The sequence below is a fragment of the Carcharhinus amblyrhynchos genome, chromosome 2 (genome assembly GCF_965287045.1).
Source record: "Carcharhinus amblyrhynchos chromosome 2, sCarAmb.v2.hapA, whole genome shotgun sequence".
Taxonomy (NCBI): Eukaryota; Metazoa; Chordata; class Chondrichthyes; order Carcharhiniformes; family Carcharhinidae; genus Carcharhinus; species Carcharhinus amblyrhynchos.
Genome location: NC_137325.1, coordinates 75,195,176 through 75,217,143, shown reverse-complemented (window position 1 = coordinate 75,217,143; position 21,968 = coordinate 75,195,176). Strand labels below are relative to the sequence as shown.

The 21,968-nt window shown below is 39.5% G+C and overlaps 1 protein-coding gene across 13 annotated transcripts in view; it reads left to right on the top strand.

Annotated features, from left to right (window-relative positions):
- phf14 (PHD finger protein 14) overlaps window positions 1-21,968 on the top strand; it is a 230,068-nt gene that overhangs the window by 57,351 nt on the left and 150,749 nt on the right. For all 13 annotated transcript variants that reach the window (XR_013888988.1, XR_013888987.1, XR_013888985.1 and 10 more), the window contains exons 5-6: window positions 18,169-18,328; window positions 20,822-20,933. Coding sequence is in view for 5 of the 13 variants with exons in the window: in XM_080207547.1 (XP_080063673.1) it covers window positions 18,169-18,328; window positions 20,822-20,933 (272 nt within the window). In the remaining 8 variants the exon portion in view is untranslated. The remainder of the gene's footprint in view (window positions 1-18,168; window positions 18,329-20,821; window positions 20,934-21,968) is intronic.

The window sequence follows — 21,968 nt, the reverse complement described above, 5'->3', positions numbered from 1 at the left end:
TTTGTCACATATCCCTCTATACCCATTTTACCCATATAACTGTCTAACACTTTTTAAAAGACAAAATTGTACCTGCCTCTACTACTAATTCTGGCAGCTTGTTCCAGATACACACCACCCTCTGTGAAAAATTGCCCCTCTGGACACTTTTGTCCAGCTTAAACCTATGCCCTCTAGTTTTAGACTCCCCTACCTTTGGGAAAAGGTATTGACTTTCTAGTCCCTCATTATTTTATAGACCTCAATAAGAACACCTCTCAGTCTTCTACGCTCCAGAGAAAAAAGTCACAGTCTATCAAGTCTCTCCTTACAACTCAATCCATCAAGTCCCGGTAGCATCCTAGCAAATCTCTTATGCACTCTTTCTAGTTTAATAATATCCTTTTCTATAATAGGGTGACGTAAACTACGCACAGTATTCCAAGTGTGGCCTTACCAATGTCTTGTACAACTTCAAGACATCCCAATTCCTGTATTCAGTGTTCTGACCGATGAAACCAAGCATGCTGAATGCCCCTTTCACCACTCTGTGCACCTGTGACTCCACTTTCAATGAGTTATGAACCTGTACCCCTAAACCTTTGTTCTGTAACTCTCCCCAATGCCCTACCATTAACTGTGTAAGTTTTGCACTGAACGTAGGTTCAATTTACTCCGCCTCTCATCATATGATAACACTGTCATTCCAAAAGCCAATTTAATAAGTCTTCACTGTATTACCTCCAAAGTAAGTATATCCTTAAATGTGGAGAGCAAAATGGAACAAATACTCCAGTTGGTTTCTTTCAAACTTATAGAATCAGTTTTTGCAGATGTGTATCAATATTTTAAAAATGGGGGAAGAGCCACCTGGAGTTGTTTGATTAAAAATTTTGAAAATACTTGGGAAATAAATATCCACATGACTCATAAAATGATGTGCACTCACCAGTGTAACTTCATTAAAGCGTGTTAAGTGTTTCTCAAAGTAAGTATTTGTAAGTTTGTGCAGGTGATAAATCTTGTAGCATAGTTTTGTTATAGCCACACTAGATGCAATGAATGTTACGTTTCATTAATCATTTATGGGTCCAGTAAATGCTGGAATTCAGCACTGCTTAAAATTGCAATATTATATTGATTTAGATTAGATATGGGGAAAGATGTGTGGAATGCAGTGTTGTTTGAAATAGCAATGTTATATTGATTAGACAATGTGTGGCAAAAGATGTGCTTGAATTAAACAATAATGAGCCAGAAAGTAGTACAGATCAGTATATATTGTACCTATAGTCTTGCCTGTAAAGTAATGCCTCAGAATGGGAGACTTGGAGCAGGAGAGAAGCAACAAGAGAATGGCGAAGGTAGAGCAACTGTTCATGCACAATTGCTTAAAATCTATGGCAACTTTAAATAAACTATTTTCATGCACTCACTCATGGCTTTTCTATATTCTGGCTATGGACTTCCCTTGAAGAGAAAAGTTACATTTGTACATTGTAGGAAAATATGAAGTTATGCACTTTGGTAGAAAGAATAAAGGAGCTGAATATTTAAATGCAGAAAGACTACAGAGAACTGTAGCACAGAGGGATTTGAGTGCCCTTGAACTTCAAGGAAGGGTTCAAACTAGATTGGCAGGGGGATGGGATCCTCAGCCATAGGGACACGGAAGCAAATGAACAGTTGAAAGGAGATGCAGTACTCAGTAACGGCAAGCTGAATAGATATGATAGGCAGGTGCATGGCAGGGAGTGGGGAAATCCTATTAGTTTAGATTGTGTCTATTTCAATGCAAGAGGACTGGCAGGTAAGGCTGAGCTCAGGATAGGTACATGGGACTGGGATATTATACCCATATCTGAAACCTGGCTAAGGGAGGGACAGGACTGGCAGCTTAATGTTCCAGGGTAGGTGCTTTAGGTGGGACAGAGGTGGAGGAAAGAGAGGAGGGGAAGTTGCATTTTAGATTAAGGGGAGCATTATGGCAGTAGTCAGAAATGAAATAACCGAGGGATCATTCAGTGAGGCTTTGTATGTGGAACTAAGAAATAATGTGACCTTACTGGTGTTGCACGATATGCCCCCAAATAGTCAATGGAAACTAGAAGAACAAATATGCAGGGAGATTGGAGAGACTTGTAGGAGTAATAGGGTCGTCATAGTGGGGGATTTTAATTTTTGTAACATAGCCTAGGACTGCCACATGTTAAGGGCTTAGATGAGGTGGAATTTAAATGTGTTCAGGAAAGTTTCCTCCAGCTGTATGTGGAGGGTCCTCCTTGGGAAAGGGCAAAACTTGACCTACTCCTGGGAAATGGGGCGGGACAAGTGACTGAGGTGACGGTGGGAAACCATTTTGGGACCAGTGACTATAGTTTTGCTAATTTTAAAATAGTTGTGAAAAGGGACAAAACTGGTCCACAGGTGCAAGTTTCAAATTTTGCTGGAATTGGACAGGAGTTTACAAGGGTTGATTGGAGCAGCTTGTTTGAAAGCAAAGGGACCTCTGGCAAGTGGGAAGCCTTTAAAAGTGAAATAACTAGAGTCCAGTGTCTATATGTTTCTCTTGGGGTGAAGAGCAAGAGTAGGCAACCCTGGATAATAAAACATATTGAAGTTTAAGCCAGGAAAAAGGAGGAGGCAAGGCTCCTGGAGCGTTGGAGTCAAGCAGCTGGAATCAAGGAATTCTCTGGACAGGTACAGGAGTATATTCAGGAAGGAAATTAGAAAGGCATAAAGGGGACATGAAGCCTTGGCTGAGAGGCTTAAGGTAAATCCAAAAGGATTCTTTAAGTATACTAAAGGAAAAAGAATAACTAGAGAGAAAATAGGACGACTCAGGGACCATAGTGGACACATATGGAAGCACAGGAGATGGCTGAGATTCTCAATGAATATTTCTCCTCTGTTTATTTTGGAGAAAGACATGAAGACTTGGAAACCAAGGAAAGTTGGTGGTGATATATTGGGGACAGTTTGCATTACAGAAGAGGAAGTGATGGACGTATTAAAATGTATGAAGGCGGATAGATCTCCTGGCCCTGACCAGGTATGTCCAAAATCACTGCGCGAGGCTAGAGAAGAAATTGTGGGAGCTCTGGCTGAGATATTTGTATCAATGTTAGCCATGAGTGAGATACCAGAAGACTGGAGAATAGCAAATGCTGTGCTCTTATTTAAGAAGGGCTGCAAAGAAAAACCTGGGAATTATAGGCTGATAACCCTGACATCTGTGGTGAATAAGTTACTAGAGATGATTCTGATATACAGACATTTGGAAAGACAGGGTTTGATTCAGAGTAGTCAGCTCGGTTCTGTGCATGGGAAATCATGCTGTACAAATTTGTTAAGAGTTCTTTGAAGTGACCAGGAAGGTTGATGAGGGTGATAAACATACTCTATATGGACTTCAGTAAGGCCCTCGATAATATTCCACATGGCAGGCTGCCCTGGAAGGTTAGATCATGTGGAATCCAGGGAGAGCTGGCAAATTGGATATGCAGTTGGATTGATGGTAGGAAGTGGAGGCTAATATTGGATAGATGCTTGTCGGACTGGAGGCCTGTGACCAGTGTGTGCCTCAGGTCAGTGCTGGGCCCATTGCAGTTTTTTTTTACCAATATCAACGATTTGGATGTACAAGGCATGATCAGTAAGTTTTCAGATGATGCTAAAATAGGTGGTATTATAGACAGTGAGGAAGGTTTTCAAAAATTGCAGCAGGATCTTGGTCAGTTGGGGAAGTGGGCCAAGAAATGGCAAATGGAGTTTAATACAAATAAGTGTGAGGTGTTAGATTTTGGAAAGTCAAATCAAGGTTGGACTTTCACAGTGAATGGTAGGATATTTGGGTATTATGGAATAGAGTAACCTAGGAGTTCAGGTGCATGGCTGTCTAAAGATGGAGTCACAAGGCAGCGAAGAAGGCTTTTGCCATGCTAGCCTTCAGTCAGGGCATTGAATATAGAAGTTGGGAACGTATGTAGCAGTTGTACAGGATGTTGGTGAGGTTGCATCTGGAGTATTGTGTTCAGTTTTGGTTGCCTTACTATTAGGAAAGATGTAATTAAACTGGAGAGTGTACAATACAATTTACAAGGATGTTGCCAGGACTTGAGGGACTGAATTATACGGAGAGGTAGGACTAACTAGGACATTTTTCTTTGGAGTGTAAGGTCACGAGAAGCATGGATAGGGTGAATGCATTGAGTCTTCCTCCCACTGATGGGGAATCGAGAACTAAAAGGCATAGGTTTAAGTTAAGAGAGGAAAGAATTAATGGGAATCTGAGGAGTAACTTTATTACACGGGATGGTAGGTATGTGGAATGTGCTGCCAGAGGAAGTGGTTGAGGCAGGGACACTGACAACATTTAAAAGGCATTTGGACAGATACATGGCTAGGAAAGGTTTAGAGTGATATGGGCCAAATGCAGACAAATGGGGCTTAGCTTAGATGGGCATCTTGGTTGGCATGGATCAGTTTGGGCCAAAGGACCTGTCTACATGCTATAGATTCTGTGTTGACAAAAAGCTGTCAGGCAAGTTCAACAGGTAATTGGGAAGGCAAAAGGAATGTTGGCCTTCATTTCAAAGGAAATGGAGTATAAAAATAGGGAAGTCTTGCTAAAACTATACAAGGCCCAAATTAGGTCATGCTTTGGAGTACTGAACAGTTTTGGCCCCCTTCTCCAAGGAAAGATACAGTGGCATTGGAGGCAGTCCGGAGAAAGTTCACTAGGTTGAACCTGGGTATGGTAGGATTTTCTTCGAGAGGTTAAGTAAGTTGGGCCTGTACTCATTGGAGTTTAGAAAAATGAGAGAAGAACTTAGAAATATAGGATTCTCGGGCTTGACAGGGTAGACACCGAGAGGTTGTTTAAGGACCAGAGGGCATAATCTCAAATCAGTGAGTCGTCCATTTAAGACAGGTGAGGAGAAACGTCTTCCCTGGATGGAGTGAATCTGTGGAATTCTTCACAGCAGAGCGTTGTAGAGGCTGAGTCGTTAAGTATGTTCAAGGCTGAGATAAACAGATTTTTAATCAGTAAGGGAATCAATAATTATGGGGATAAGGTAGGAAACTGGAATTGAGGATTATATCAGTCATGATCTTGTTGAATGGTGGAGCAGACTTGATAGGCTGAATGACCTACTTCTGCTCCTGTGTCTAAAGGTCTTGAGCCTTGTATCGCTTCTTTCAGAAGGATCTCAAAACATCTAGCGTGCAATTAATTCCTTTTCATTACTTTGTCATCAAACAAAAAAAATGCTTTGTATGCAGCGAGATCTCCTAATCAGTAATTAGATGAATGTTTAGATATTTGATATTGATATTTCAAGGAGGAATGATGCCAGGTTACCTTTAACCATTGCTGCAAGTAGCTAACAGGATTTAATATCTCAAACAGAAATGCAGCACTCCTTTAATAAAAATGCAGGAGTTGTGATGATACTGTGCCTTTAAGAAATGTATTTTTACTATGATTCTAGTGAGGGGTATGTTTAAGAGCCAGTTCTGTTTCAACAGTGTCGATCTGTCTGCTCTAGGCAACCCACATGCTGAGAATGCTGAAGAATAATTGATTCTAGATAATGGAGTGTTTGTTTTAATCAAAGTTAATGCATTTTTTGTTTATTTTTGGTTTTTCCTCTGAGGTTTGAGAGTAAAGTTTAATTAGATTGGTTGACAAGAGACAGAGTCATATCAATGGGTGGTGCTATGCTTACAGGGACAAGCAGAAACATACTGCTTGAGTCTGCAACTCTCTAGAGCTACTGTTTCAGTGTCAGAAGTCTCTGTGTATCTCTCTCTGCAGGGGTGTTCAAAGGTTCTAGGACAGGTAACAAGTACAAACCACGTAAGCGTGTTTTTGGCTAACTGACTTTTGAAGGGAAGTTTAAGTCTATGAGGAGTATTGCTTGCATTGGAACTAATGGAGATAGGATGGCAGTTAATAGTTATATCTAGTTATGTGTAAGTATTTCAGTTGTTAAAAGTAAAGCTAATTCATTGATTGTATTTAAAGTACATTGTGAAAATAAAGTTGGTTTTGATAAAAACCTCAGTGTGTCAACAGAATCACACCTGGAATGAAACAAATTATCCTCACATCAGTGTCAAAATTAAAAACAATTAGTGGGGACTAGTTGAGCATCATAACATACTTTGAGGTTTCTGATCTGGTCCCTAACAGTGTTATGGTGGTTTGATTGAAATAGATACAAACAGTGATGTCATACACAATTGGATAGGCATTTGAGGAAAATAGAGGAGTTAGAATGGGAGATTGAGATTGACTGGGCTGCTGTGCAGAGAGTCAACCTTGACTCAATGGATCGAGTGTCCTTGTGGGTAATGACTATGCCTTGTGTACCATCGAGTCTATTTAAAGAATGTACAAAAAATACTTACAATGCTCGTCCTTGGGGTGAGGGACTTCACTTATGAAGGTAGATAGGAAAAACTGGGATTTTCCTGAAGAGATTGAGAGGAGATTTGATAGAGGTGCTCAACATTGGGATAGAATGGATGGAGAAAAACTGTTCCCTTTGATGGTGAATGACTCAGCAGCAAACTCAACTTTCAGATCATTATTGAAAGAGCCAGAGGTGACTTGAAGGATATTTTTTACGCAGTGAGTAATTAGGAACTGGAATATACTGCTTAAGAGGATGGGAGAGGCAGATGCAATTGTGGCTTTCAAATAGGAATTAGATGAACAAAATGTGCAAGGTCATGGGGTGGTGGCGGGGGGTGGTAAGTTTAGCTGAATTGCTTTTGCAGAGAGCTGTCATTGACTTGATAAACTGAATAACTTCCTGTACTGTAGCTACTATATTCAATTCATTTTGTTTCAGTTTGTTTATTAATATCACAAGTAAGCTTACATTAACATTGCAATGAAGTTACTGTGAAAATGTGATAACTATGGAAACTAGCATATCTCAAACTTTTCCAGAGCTCTTGTATATTTCACCATGTGAAAGGATCAGAACTGGGCATGGTATTTTAAATCTGGCCTTAAGGCAACTATGGTACTTTTTTTTGATACTGGATCATTTCTAGTTCCAATACTCCATTTTATTTCTGCTATTGCCTCGGTCATGAATACTTAGAATCTCTTGTACTACTTTCAATTAACTCTCACTCCTCTCAATTAACTTTAATACAGATCTCATAGGAACAGAAATAGGCCTTTCAGCCCAGCAAACCTGTTCTGCCATTCAATGAGATTATGGCCTAACTCCCTATACTTGACTTTGCACCATATTCCTTAATGCCTTTACTTAACAAAAATGTATCTATTTCCGATTTAAAGATAGCAAATGACCTAGCATCAACTGCTGTTTGTAGAATGGAGTTTGAAACCTTTACCACGTTTTTGTGTGTAGAAGTGCTTCCTAACAACTCTCCTGAATGGTCTGGCCCTATTTTTGTAGACTATGCATTCTAGTTCTCAAATCTCCAATCGGTGGAAATAGTTTATTGTTATCTACCCTGTCTTTTCCTGTTAGTATCTTGAAGACTTTGATCAGATCAGCCCCAACCCTTCTAAATTCTGGAGAAAACTTGGCTAATTGGTATAATCATTCCTCATAATTAAATTCTTGAATTCAATCTTGTAAACCTATGCTGTGCTTCCTCCAAGTCCAGTATATCCTCCTTAAGGTATGGTGTTTAGATCTGCTCACAGTGCTCAAGTGGAGTCTAACCTGGGTTTTGTACAGCTGCAGCATAACTTCAGCATCCTTAAATTGCAGTCCTCTAGATATAAAAGCCAGCATTCCATTAGCCGCCTTGATTATTTTCTGCATCTGTCCATGGGATTTTAAAGATCTATGCACTTGAGACCCTCAGTGTCTTTAAACATCTGCTGTATTTAACTTAATACCATCTAGAAAATATTCTGATTTTTCATTTTTTGGTCCAAAATGAATAACCTCACATTTCCTTAGATTGAACTCTGCCACAGTTTTGCCCATTTATCTGGTCCATCAATGTCCCTTTATAATTTTATGCTATCAGCTACACTATGTACAGTGCCACCTAACTTTGTGTCATCAGCAAATTTAGATATGACTTTCTATGTCATTATCATCCTCATTAATAAATAATGCCAATAATTAAGGCTGAGACGCAAACCCAGATGGTTCATCAAAATCGGATGACCCATAATTTCACCGCATTATAAGAAAGATGTGGAAGCATGGGAAAGGGTGCAGAGGAAATTTACCAGGATGTTGCCTGGTATGACGGGAAGGTCTTACGAGGAAAGGCTGAGGGACTTGAAGTCGCTTTCATTAGAGAGAAGGTAAGAGATGACTTAATTGAGGCATACAAGATGATCAGAGGATTAGATAGGGTGGACAGTGAGAGCCTTTTTCCTCGGATGGTGATGACTAACACGAAGGGACATTGCTTTAAATTGAGGGGTGGTAAATATAGCTTGGATGTCAGAGGTAGGTTCTTTACTCAGAGGGCAGTAAGGGTGTGGAATGCCCTGCCTGCAGCAGTAGTGGACCCGCTAACTTTAATGGCATTCAAATGTTCATTGGATAGGCATATGGATAGTATTGGAATAGTTTAGGTTAGAGGGTCATTAGATTGGTTCCACTGGTCGGCACAACATCGAGGGTCAAATGGCCTGTACTGCGCTGTTATGTTCTATGTTCTATCTTTGTCCTCTCTCCAAACTCTGCTAAAAGATGCAATTATACCCATTAGAGATGCAAATTACACGTACAGGTCACTGAATCAAAGGATTTGGTTTTGAAGTTAGTTAATCTGACCTTGTGATAGAAGAAATCATCAACAGCACTATTAAGGAGCACTTGCTTAGCAATAATCTCACTGATGTACAGTTTGGGTTCTGCCAGTATTGCTCAGCTCTTCGCCTCACTGCAGCATTAGTTCAAACTTAGAAGAGGCAAGTTGAGAGTGACTGCCCTTGACATCAAGGAGCCCTTGCAAAACTGGAGTCAGTGGGAATCAGGGATAAACTTTTCTGCTTGGTTGGTATCATGCCTAACGCAAAGGAAGATGGTTGTGGTTGTTGGGGGCCAGTCATCTCAGCTTCAGGATGCCTATGCTGGAGTTCCTCAGTACTGTGTCCTAAACCCAACTATCTTCAGCCGCTTCATCAATGACTTTCATTCTGTCATAATGTCAGAAGTGGGGACTTTTGCTGATGAGGCCGGCACAGTGGTTAGTGTTGCTGCCTCACAGCATCAGAGACTCAGATTTGATTCCCGGCTTGGGTCACTGTCTGTGTGGAATTTGCATGTTCTCCCTCTGGTTTCCTCCCACACTCCAAAGATGTGCAGGTTAGGTTGATTCACCATGCTAAATTGCCCCATAGTGTCAGGGGATTAGTAGGGTGGGGTAATGGGGATATGGTCTGGGTGGGACTGTTGCCTGTGCAGGCATGATGGGCTGAATGGTCTTCTTCACTGTAGGGATTCTGTGACTACAATCTTCAGTGCAGTTTGCGATGGCTCAGATACTGAAGCAGTCTATTTCCAAATGTAACAAGACCTGGACATTATCCAGGCATGGGCTGGCAAGTGGCAAGTAACATTCGCAGCACACAAGTACCAGATAATGACCATCTCTAACAAGAGAGAATCTAACCATTGCCCCATGGCATTCAATGGCATTGCCATCACAATCTCCCATTACCAACATACCACAGGTATATAAATATTGTGACTACAAGAGCAGGAGTCCTGCAGTGAGTAGCTCACCACCTGACTCCCAAAAGCCTGCCACCATCTAAAAGGCTCAAGTCAGGAGCATTCTCCACTTCGCTGGATCACTGCAGTTCTAACAACACTCAAAACTCAATACCATCCAGGACAAAGCACCCTTTATGATTGGCATCCAGTCCACCCATAAATATTCATTCCCACCACCACTGAAGTATAGTGGCAGCAGTGTGTACTACCTACAAGAATACACTGCAGGAATTTACCAAGATTTCTTGGACACCACTGTCTAAATACAGGACTGCTAACATGTAGAAGAACAGATACATGGGAAAATCACCAACTGGAAGTTCCCCTCCAAATTACTCACCATCCTGACTTGGAAATATGCCACCTTTCCTTCACAGTTGATGGATCAAAATCCTGGAGCTCCCTAACTGACAGCACTGTATTTGTACTTACACCACACGTACTGCAACAGTTCAAGAAAGCAGGTCACCACTTTCTCAAGGACAATTAGGAATGGCAATGAATGCTGGAAACACATTCTATGAACAAATATTTTTAAAAAATACATTTCAATTTGGATTATCCCAAGTATGCCATGTTGCCAAAGAGATGGGCTGTGGGGATTAGAAGGTTCTTTGTTTAATATATCTGGGTGTTCTCATAGAAGAGAGTTGCAGATTTAGACTTGTGTAGGTTGCAGCTCCCTTAGTTGCTGATGGAAAAAAGGGACTAGAAGATCTGCCTAGCTTGGAGTTAGAAGTATACATCTATAGTCTTCCTCACAGTGAAAACAACCAGTTTGTTTGGAGAATCCAGTGAAGCTTAGGTTTGAGCTGAGAAGTCCACGTTTGTAAGGTTTTGAAGAAAGTTGGAGCAAGGTAAAATCATCATGGTCCCAGGTGACCACAGAGGGAAGAGAGCTGGCAGGTGGTGATTTTAACCTGAGGATCAGGCAAGATCAAGGTTGAGGAAGCAGGGCCAAGGGTAGTTTAGTGAAGAGCCAATAAATAGATGGATCCCTATGAAATTTCAAAGAATAGCTGTAACATTGGTGAGAAATTAAGTGAATTCCAGAGGGTTGTGGCATACATTTACATTGGCCCCAGGAAAAATGAATAAATCTTCAGGATTTCATAAAGGAGGTAAAAGTAAAATTGGACTCGAATAGTTTTTAACTGCCTATGCTAAGTTAGCAATAATTGCTTTGGTTAAATGCTTTTATCTATACAAAATTTGTTTTTTGCTTTAAAAATATGAAGTGTTATTGCACAATTTATTTGTGTTCTGAATTCTCTTTAACATTCCTGGTCCCTATTGGAATTGTAAAAGTATTATGTGGCTAGTAACCCCCAATATTTTTATCCAGATCATTGATAGATTGTAAAAAATGTCCTCATACTGAGATTCCACTTGGAGCTACTATCATTAATGACGAGAATGTAACAAGTTTCTTGTTCAACCCAGGATCTATACTCCATTCCTAAAGAAATCTTTTATAGTAATTATTGTCTGACAGTTTGTCAAAAGCTTTTTGATAACAGTTATTTGGTCCCTGTAGTGAGGAAAGGTCTATCCTGTGAAGCGACTTCTGTATTAAATGCTGGGAGGCATAAATATAACGACTAATAAAGTCCAGTAGACACTTATTGCAGAGTGTGGTTCGAATGTGTGACTTGCTAGCATGGAGTGATTATGATTAAAAGTCTAGATATTCAAGGGGAAGCTACTTAAACATAGGTGAAAGGGATAGATAAAATGGTGAGGTCAGATGTACTGGGAGGGGGAGGAGGCCTGCGTGGAGTATTAACGTAGCATGGCCTCTAGTTTCCGAAAGTCATGTTTCAGTGGTGTAAGTAATTTGTAAAATAATATCTCCAACTTGACCTAAATTTCTTATGATGTGCAAATACATATAGTATGATTTGTAATATTGCCATTACTGTTTGGGATGAACCTGTTTTATGGGTGAGTAAGACAATATTAGGAACCAACATAATTATTGATTAAAATTACTATGCATATATTTTAGACCAGTAAAGTTGTTTTTGTTTGGAGAATACTGTTCTTGCATTAATTTGTCTTTAGGAGTGTGTGTTGTCATTCAAAGATTTTATAGGTGCCCTGTAGTAGGGGTGTCACCAATTGTAATCTTGGTAATCTTGACATATTGACTGCTGTGCCTCTGTAATAATCTTTGGCATATACCCCCTTTTGTGTGTATAAGTTTAGGTAGTATTTTGCTAAAACAAAAGCAAAAGGGTCTTTTTCTTATTGGCAATCAGTAACTATTGGAGTTCTGCTGGGATCTGTGCAAGGATCCCAACTATTCACATTATATATTAATGATTTGGAAGAGGGAACAATATGTAGTACGTCCAAATTTGCAGATGATACAGAGTTGGGTGGGAGGGTGAGCTGTGATGCAGAGATGTTTCAGCGTGATTTAGGCAGGCTGTGTGTGTGCGTGTCTGCATGGCAGATGCAGTATAATGCAGATAAATAAGAGTATCCACCTTAGTAGCAATAATGGAAAGACAGATTATTCCCTGAATGGGTGTAAATTGAGAGAGGTGGATACTCAACATGACCTCGGAGTCCTTGTGCATCAGTCGCTGAAAGTAAGCCCGCAGGTAGTAAAGAAAGCAAATGGTCTGTTGGCGTTTGTAGGAAGAGGGTTTTGAGTATAGGGATAGGGATGTTTGGTTGCAATTGTATAGGGTATTGGTGTGGCCGCATCTGAAGTGTTATGTGCAGTTTTGATGTCCTTAACTGAGGAAGGATACCCTTGCTATAGCGGGAGTACAGCAAAGGTTTATCAAGCTGATTCCTGGGATGGCAGGTCTGTCATATGAAGAGGAACTAAGTTGGTTAGGATTACATTAACTGGAATTTAGAAGATGGAGAGGGGATCTCAGAAACTTGTAAAATTTGAACAGGCTTACACAGGGTAGATTCAGAAAGAATGTTCCCAATGGCACAGTAGTTAGCACTGCTACCTCATAGCGCCAGAGACCTGGATTTGATTCCTGGCATGGGTCACTGTCTGTGTGGGTTTGCATGTTCTCCATGTCTGTGTGGATTTTGTCTGGTGCTCCAGTTTCCTCCCACAGTCCAAAGATGTGCAGGTTAGGTGAATTGGCCATGCTAAGATATCCCTCAATGTATCCAAACAGGTGCTGGAGTGTGGTGACGAGGAATTTTCACAGTAACTTCATTGTGATAATGGGGGATCCCAGAACTAGGGATCATATTTTGAGGAGAAGGGGTAAATCTTTCAGAACTGAGGTGAGGAGAAATTTCTTCACCCAGAGTTAAAATTAAAGTTTATTAGTCACAAGTAAGCTTACACTAACACTGTGGAAAAGCCCCTAGTTGTCCCACTCCAGCGCCTGTTCGGATACACCGAGGGAGAACTTAGCTTGGCCAGTGCACCTAACCAACACACCTTTCGGTCTGGGAGGAAATGTGCAGAATTCACTACCACAGAATGCAGTTGAGGCCAAAACATTTCTGATTTCACATAAAAATTAGATATAGCTCTTGGGGCTCAAGGGATGTGGGGGATCAGGATGTTTAATTTGATGATCAGCTGTGATCAAAGTGAATGGCTGAGCAGGTTCAAAGGGCCAAATGGCCTACTCCTACTTCTAGTTTCTATGTTGTAAAATGCTATGTATGCTTAATTTGAAATTTACCAAATGGCATGATGGCACAGTAGTTAACATTGCCTCATTGCCAGGAACCAAGTTCGATTCTGGCCTTGGGTGACTGTGTGGAGTTTGCATGTTCTTACTGAATCTGCATAGGTTTCCTCTGGGTGCTTCGATTTCCTCCCACAGTCCAAAATTATTTAGATTAGGTGGATTAACATTGCAAATGCACAGGGTTATGGGGATAGGAAGGAGCAGAGGGCCTGGGTAAAAAAAAAGTTTTGAATGTTGGTGAAGACTTGATGGGCCGAATGGCCTCTTACACTTCATAGATTCTATGATAAAACTGGAAATGTTAGAAATACTCAGGTCAGACACATTTGAGAGAGAAGCAGTTAGCATTTTGGTTGATGACCTTGCATCAGAAAGTTGGAGATATTTCAGTTTTAAGTGTACGAGGGCAAGTTAAACAGTTTGGGACTCTATTCACTGGAATTTAGAAGATGAGAAATGTAGAAAAATGAGGTAATCGCATTGTAACATATCTTAAGAGGCTTGGCATGGTAAATGTTGAAAGGATGTTTCCTCTTATGGGAATCTAGGACCAGAGGGCATAGTTTCAGAATAAGGAGACACCAATTTAAAACTGAAATGAAGAGGAATTTCTGTTCAGTGTTTTTGGGACTCCTTGCCACCAAGAACTGTGGGAGCATAGTCTTTGTGTATATTTAAGGTTGAGTTAGATTTTTGATTGGTAAGGGAATTCAGGGTTACAGGAAAAGAATGAGAAAGTGATTGTGAGGAGTGTTGGATCAGCCATAATCCCATTGAATGGTGGAGCAGGCTTGACAGGCTGAATGGCCTTCTCTTTCTATTTCTTATGGTCAAGCTAAGTGGGAAGGGAAAGAACAAAAGGAAAGGTCTATGATCAGGTAGAGAGATTAAATGACTAAAGGGATAATAGTGCGGTGCAAGAGGAGATGGTAATTGGGCAGGTTTAGAAATAAAAATGGACTGAGTTCAAGTGTAAATGGAAATTGCATAATCGTTAAAAGCTACCATCTAAAATTGTTCCATTCAGACATTGAGCTTGGAAGGTTGTAAAGTGAAGTGCTGTTCCTCCAGCCGATGTTGAGTTTCAATTGAATGTAATAGGGGCTGAAGAAACCGATTTGTAGTGGGATGAAGAATTAAAAAAACCACACGACTGGAAGTTCAAAAGCTCAGTGTTGCTTTTGTGGAGTAAATGGAGGTGTTGTGCAAAGCTATCACCCAATGCGCATTTGATCTCCCCAATATAAATGAAACCCCATTTTGGGCAGTGTGTCATTTCTAGTAACACGTGATGATTTCTCTTTTTACTACTCTTCAACCCTGAGCACTAATCTTGAAAACTATAAAGAATCAAAAGGCAGTGGTTCAAATAGGAATATTAGGTCACTATACAGCACATGGAATTGAAACACAGCTAGATTGACCTGGAGTCTTGGTTAGATATTCCTGCCAATCTTAACTTCTCCGGTATAGGTTGTAGTGCATGGTTGGGTTATAGCAACCGTTTCCTGCCTGATGCACAGTTGACAGAAAATGTGTTTAATGACATATAAAAATGAAAACCAGGAAATTATTTGACATTCCAGTGAGTGGTATCAGAAATGAGAGACCTTTTAAAATAGTACTTTTTAAAAAAATTCAAATGTTTTGTAATTGAATTTGGTTTGCCCATAGTGCTGTGAATTTTTGGACAACGGATCTGTTAATTCTTAGTCATTTAGATTGCCTTTGCATTTTAAAATCACTTACACAATTTCCTCAGGTGATTTTTAATTAAAGAAGATCATTGTGTTGTGGTTTTAGCTTTCACACTTGAGACACAGTGCTGGATTGATAGTGCTATGTAATATATCTCCATATCATATCCTGAGCCTTTATTCATCCTCAGGATCCATCATCTTTTTGGCTTCTCTTTCTCTCCAGTGCTTGCTGTTCTTCCAATCACAAAGTTTAAAGGAGCAGCATTGGGAGAGAGGGAAGCTGTGATTAAAGCAGCTGGTGTACCGTTGCAAGGGAGAGAGAGAATCTGTAAAGCAGCTCTAATCATAACTGCATGTGTATTTGTTTATCTGTTCCTTAATCAACATATTTTTTAAGTCAGTTCTACTTACAGGTGTCATCTTTATAACTTCCAGCCTACGCGTTGACCGAAGTATAATTGGTCCTAATGTTAATGTTTTCTTAGGTTCTGAGTATGTTTCCCAGGGTACAAGTATAGTAAATCTCAGAACCAAAAAAAAAGTGACTGATTTCAAGTGCAGCTATATTTTTCCTCCACACCCCAGTGATGCTAATTATGAAGGAACTGTGTTTTTGTTTAAGCCTTTTCACTTTTGCTGAGCATCCAGTCTCTCAGCATATTAAAATATAATTTAAAAAAATCATTTGCTTTCAAACAGTTCCCATAGAAGCATCGAAAATTTACAGCTCAGAAACATGCTTTTTGGCCCTTTTTGTCTGTGCAGAACCATTTTTTGCCTAGTCCCACAGGACCATATCCCTCCACACCCACCTCGTTCATGAACCCATCCAAGTTTTTCTTAAATGTTAAAAGTGACCCCGCATTTACTACTTTATCTGGCAGCTCATTCCACACTCCCACCACTCTCTGCGTGAAGAAGTCCCCTCTAATATTCCCTTTAAACTTTTCTCCTTTCACTCTTAACCCATGCCCTCTGGTTTTTTTTTCTCCCCTAGTCTCAGTGGAAAAAGGCTGCTTGCATTCACTCTATCTATACCCATTAAAATCTTACACACCTCTATCAAATCTCCCCTCATTCTTTAACGCTCCAGGGAATAAAGTCCTAACCTATTCAATCTCTCTGTGTAACTCAGCTTCCCATTTTATATATTTCAAAGTGTCTTGAAGTTTAATTGAAACAGTTTAAAATGGGATTAGCACAAAAATTAGCATTTTAATCAGTGTCAGTCAAGCACTTTGGATCACCCTCATTTTAAATTACTGAAGTGCACTTTTAAAAAAAACACTATTTTCGAATTATTAGGTTTCTTAGTAAATTAGAAGAAACATCACGTTAGCTTTTAAAATGTGCATTTCAGTGTCCTTGTTCTCAAAAGAACTAGCTTAATTTTGAAAGCCTCTCTGAAAGCCATCAAATGAATGCAGTTTAGCAGAAACCAACCCCCACCCCAAAGATTAATTTATCCTGAGTGAGGCCGGTTTTGTGAGCAGGACCTAAGTCCAACAAGCTGGGTTTTTTTTAAATGACCCAAAGGGTGCAGAAACTTGAGTTATGCTGAACGCAAACTACTCTTGAAATTCAGTGATCTTCTGATCTTCAACTGATCGTCAGTTGAATTTCATTGACTAAAGCCCAGCCCAATCGAATAGAAACTCCAGGCTGTGATACATGTCTCTGATTTATTATTCTGTATACTATCTTGATTTGTATTTTTTTAAAAAGTAAAATTAAATGCAGGGTCAAGGTGTATAAATGAAGTATATATGGTCACTCGTGTAACTTTTAATAATGGACAGAGTTGAATAATGTAATTTAAAGTAGAATTTTCATTGGTGTTTTGAATTCTCTGATATATGTCCCTTTTACTATTCACTAAATCTTCTGTCCAAGTGCCAGAAATTTGATAGATGTAATGTAGTATTTTTGATACTTATAACACACACCCAGTAAAACCTTCTCAAAGGTCAATATCATGAAGTGCAACATGGCAAAGTTAGCTGTTTTGTTATCATGTTTAAGAAATTCTGCAGAATCGGAGTTCAGATAGCAAGTAAATAATTTAGGCAGATAAAATTTTGTTTGAATCCGTGAATTGTGTATGTAATTTTGTAATATTTTTACATCATCTATTTGTACTCATTATCTGGAAAATGTGAAAAATTCATTTTCAAAATGTTTTGACATTGACATTTTTGTTCTAAGATAACTTCTTCATTTTCAGAATTTCCATGGTACATGATGAAGATGTTTATGCTTTTAATTTAAAATAAGTCACCAGCCATTGCTATCAATTGCATATATCATTCACCTAGTCTCACGTCAGCCCATCCACCACCCTCAAACATTCACTCCCTCCACCACCTACCTCTACACAATGGCAGCAGTATGTACCATCTACAAGATACACTGCAGCAACTCACCAGACTTCTTCCAAACTCGCACCCACTACCACCTAGAAGGGCAAGAACAGCAGATGCATGGGAATACCACCATACACAAGTTCCTCACCAACCAACACGCCATCCTGACTTTGGACTATATAATTGTTCCTTCACTCAGAGTCAAAGTCCTGGAACTTCCTCCCTAACAGGCACCAGATTGTGGTAACTAGGGGATTTCCACAGTAACCATTGCAATTAGGGTTGACAACTCTGGTTGGATGTTGTCTTGAATGTTTGTTTCCATGACATCTTAATGTGCGACACCTGATCACACTCTACCTGTTGTTTACATCAGTTATTGCATTTACCTTGCGTATTTAGATTATACATCGTAAGCCATCACTGTCCTCTGACCTCATCCATCTGTTGCTGTCTGGAATGTAAGCCTACTTGTAACTAATAAAGAAACTTGTAACTTTAAGCAGCATTGTCGGTATACTACATCACTTGGTGGCAGCCGCTCAAGAACGTAGCTCACCACCATCACCTCGAAGGAAAAAAGGAATGGTCAGTAATTGCTGGCTGGCCGATAACTTCAGGTCCTCTGAAAGAATTTTTAAAAAGACAAATACTCAAGGTGAAGTCTTGGTTCTCATGCAATATATGTTCTCTTTTCTGGCAGGTTGCTATGGTGTTGATGGTGAAAGTGATTCCATTATGAGTTCTGCCTCTGAAAATTCTACAGAACCTTGGTTCTGTGATGCATGTAAATGTGGAGCATCACCTAGTTGTGAGTTGTGCCCCAACGTGGATGGAATTTTTAAAGAAACAGATGCTGGAAGGTTTGTTTCACACTCATATTTATCTCTTCAAAAAAAGAAAAATAACTTTATTGCAAGCTTTGTGAAGTTGTTGATGGGCTGAATGGATGTGTTTTTTTGAAATGTCAAATTAAACTGTGTTTTAGTTTGTAATGCCCAGAATAAGAAGTGTGCCCCAATAGTTGAGCATTAGCATTAGGGTTGACAATTCTGGTTGGATATATTCTTGAAGGTTTGTTCCCATGACACCTTAATGCGTGACACCTAATCACACTGTACCTGTTGTTGTTTACATCAGTTATTGCATTTATCTTGCAAATTTAGGTTATACGTCGTAAGCAAACACTCTCCTCAGACCTCATCCATCTGTTGCTATCTGGACCTTCCCTGAATTATTGGATACCTTTCCCTGTTGTTAGTCATTCAGCATGTAGAGCTGTAGCCAAACTATTTGGGACCTTGGGCACTACAAATGCTCAGGATCTTCTGCAACCCCCTGCATAATTCTCTCTGCATCATCACTCCTGCCCAGCCCCCATTTAATATAGCCACAAAATCTAATAAAATATTTAAGTATTAAACTTTTGCAGATTTCTGTCTGAAGGCCATACCTATTTTATAATATTGTGGAACCTGGCAGCTGTTTGCTCTGCCTGTATTTCAAAATTAAACCTGCTTCAAATATTTATTTCTCCATATTTTTTACAAAGAAGGCAAAGGGGGTTTTTCTTTCAGAACAAAACAACCTTCCAAAAGTAATGGGACAGTGCTGGCACAAGTACATGTATTTTTTTGCTGGTGTGCTGGCAGCAATGCCAGGAAGACCTTTCTTTCATGCCTTGTGACTCCTGGATAATATTGTAAACTTTGGCAATTCTGCCACAGAAACAGGTACTGGGAGCAAAATGGTGGGAATTTAAACGCCCATTTCATGCTCTGATGAAAAGTGACAGGAGAAATAACTGTTCAGGGGGAAAAAACTCCAGCTGTTATTTCCAACCCTTTCATTTCCACAATGGCATGGTAGTTCAAACAGGCTGCAGACTTGGAAAAGAGATGCAGTGAAAGCATAAAGTAGCAAATGGAAAAATAACTTATTGAAATTGAAATGTTATCACAAGCATTTACTGAAAATGGCTACTGATGCAGCCAGACTTTCCTGCCTTTGGTGCTAGCACCAGCCTGAGTATAAGTGCGCCTACTAATGGAAGCCGCCTAATGTTGTGCTCACCACAGCTGCCCGTCAACACTCCACTTTTTTCATCAGTGTACTTGCAGCCCCAATCAAGTCCTCTTCCTTATTTTTCTCAAGGATTTTTACAGCAGTGTTGAGAGTTCCATCTGCAAATCTGAGACTAATCTGGGAATGCACCAAGTCTTCTAAACTTTCAGAATCTGCCACCAATGCTTGTCTCTATTGCAACAAGCAAACTGTGAAGGCATGGAGTTAATTTAACTCATTTGTTTGATTCATTCCATTTAATAAATTGTAAAAAGTAGTCATTTTTGGGTATTTTAAAACTGGATTTTAACAGTGAAGTTATGTATTTGTTACATGTTGAATATGAAAGTAGTAAATGGCAGTGAAATAGTAGCATAACAAAACATCTCTCAAATTTCTTCCTTTCCCTTCTCTTCCACAAGTATTAGTTCTTGCTGTGGTGTCCTGCACAGATACTTGTTGACTGTCAGTACCTGCCCAAGGTGTCATTCACATATGAATCTTAATATTTGCAGGGAACATTATGCCAAACCAAACCAAACCCTGTCCTTGCCCTCATCTCATGCTGATCGGGAGTGAAAAATCTGGCCTATTTCACTCACTTTTTCCCAAGCACAAAAGCATTGAGATCAGTAGTAGAACCACCAGCATTGTACCAGCTGGAATGTTTATTATACTTCCAGAAAGAGTTCATGTATCCGAAAGCATGCATTTTCAAAACTTACTTTATCCTGCATTAAAGTTGGATTACACTTGCTGTATTGTACATCTTGTTCAATTTTTACAAGTATTTTGAAGATTAAATCCAATTTGATCAAACTATAGATTTACTTTAGAACAAGTTGGGTACAGAGGAGGTTTTCTAAGGATGTAGGACTTCAGCTATTAAGAGAGACTGAAAAGTTAGGCCTTCTCCAGTGAGCAAAGTTGAATAGTGAACTAACAGAGGTTTTCTTAATTATAAGAGTTTTGATTGAGTAGAGAATACCAATTCTGTCTAATGAATGGATCAGTGACCTGAGGAAATTGATGTAAAATCATTGGCAAAAGATCTAGAGAGAATGAAAAATATTTTCACTCAGTTGTGAAGCTGGTGCCAAAGATAATTTTAAACAAAACAGGTATTTTCAGATGAGAAAATTGTGGGGTTAAATTCAGAATGGGTGGTGTTGGGATAAGCATGACTGCTATTTGGAAGTACCAGCACAACACAAAAGGTCAGATGGCCTCCTGTGCTGTTGGTTTCAGTAATCTCGGCACACTCAGTAGTCTGCTGTGCATTTTCTTTTTAGGTGGGTTCATGTAGTTTGTGCCCTTTATGTACCTGGTGTGGCATTTGGAGATATAGACAAACTTCGTCCTGTTACTCTTACAGAAATGAACTATTCAAAATATGGTGCTAAGGTAAGATTATATGTCTGAGAATGAAAATGTTATTGATTTTTTGAACACCTGATGAAGGGATAAAAAAAATGGAAATAAGTAGATTAAAACTTAAATTAATTTTTGAAAAAAGGCATTCTCCAAAGCCTGTTCACGGAGAATGCACCAGTTCATGGTTGGACAATTTAAACCTGGCTGCTCAACTCTGGTCAAACATTGCTCTGAAAAATGCCGAATAGGCACAAAAGTGCCACACTACCAGCTTAACTGACAATCTTAAATTGGCTGTCATGTAATTTTTTATCACAGTGAGGATTATTTAGAAATCTTGTCCAATTGCAGAATCACATCTGAGAAATGTAAAATATAAAATGAGGGTTAGCAGGCCCACACGACCACAAACCTGCCCGCCCACCCCTTAGCTACTCTGTCACACTTCATCTAATTCTTTGGAATACATATTTGGTATATAATACATGGATATATTGCAAGTCTGAAGCCCCTGTAGATCCCTGGTGGAAACCACTTAGCCATACCCTGTCCATTGAAATACATGGTCAATTTCCCATCAATGTCAGAAAGCTATTTTAATTCCATGGATCCTCTCGTGGAAACTTATTCTAGAAGTCTATATAACTAACAACCATGGACAATCCCTCACCTATGTTAGTGGCATCCTTCAAAGTTCAATGTAATTGAATATATTCTTGTCTCAGTAGCGTAAGAGAGCCTAGATTGATTTTCTTTTACTCTTGTCACACAATAGTGAGAGAATCTCAGTAGCCCCCATGGGAGGGAAATAGGCTGTGATTGGAGGAGTAGCCCCTTGCAGTAATCTTTCCATTTCGCTGATCAGTCTTAGCAGCATTTTGATCAGCCTTTAGGTTGTCATTTGGACAAGCTTTATTTATACATCTGTTCTTATAAATTCACAGCTCTGCAATTGGAACCTTCATTGACTTCTGCAGAACTTGTTTGCATGGATTTGTATCACAAAAGTCAACTGTAATTTTAACACTGATTTGAGCTTTTAAAGCATTTATAATTATTGATATT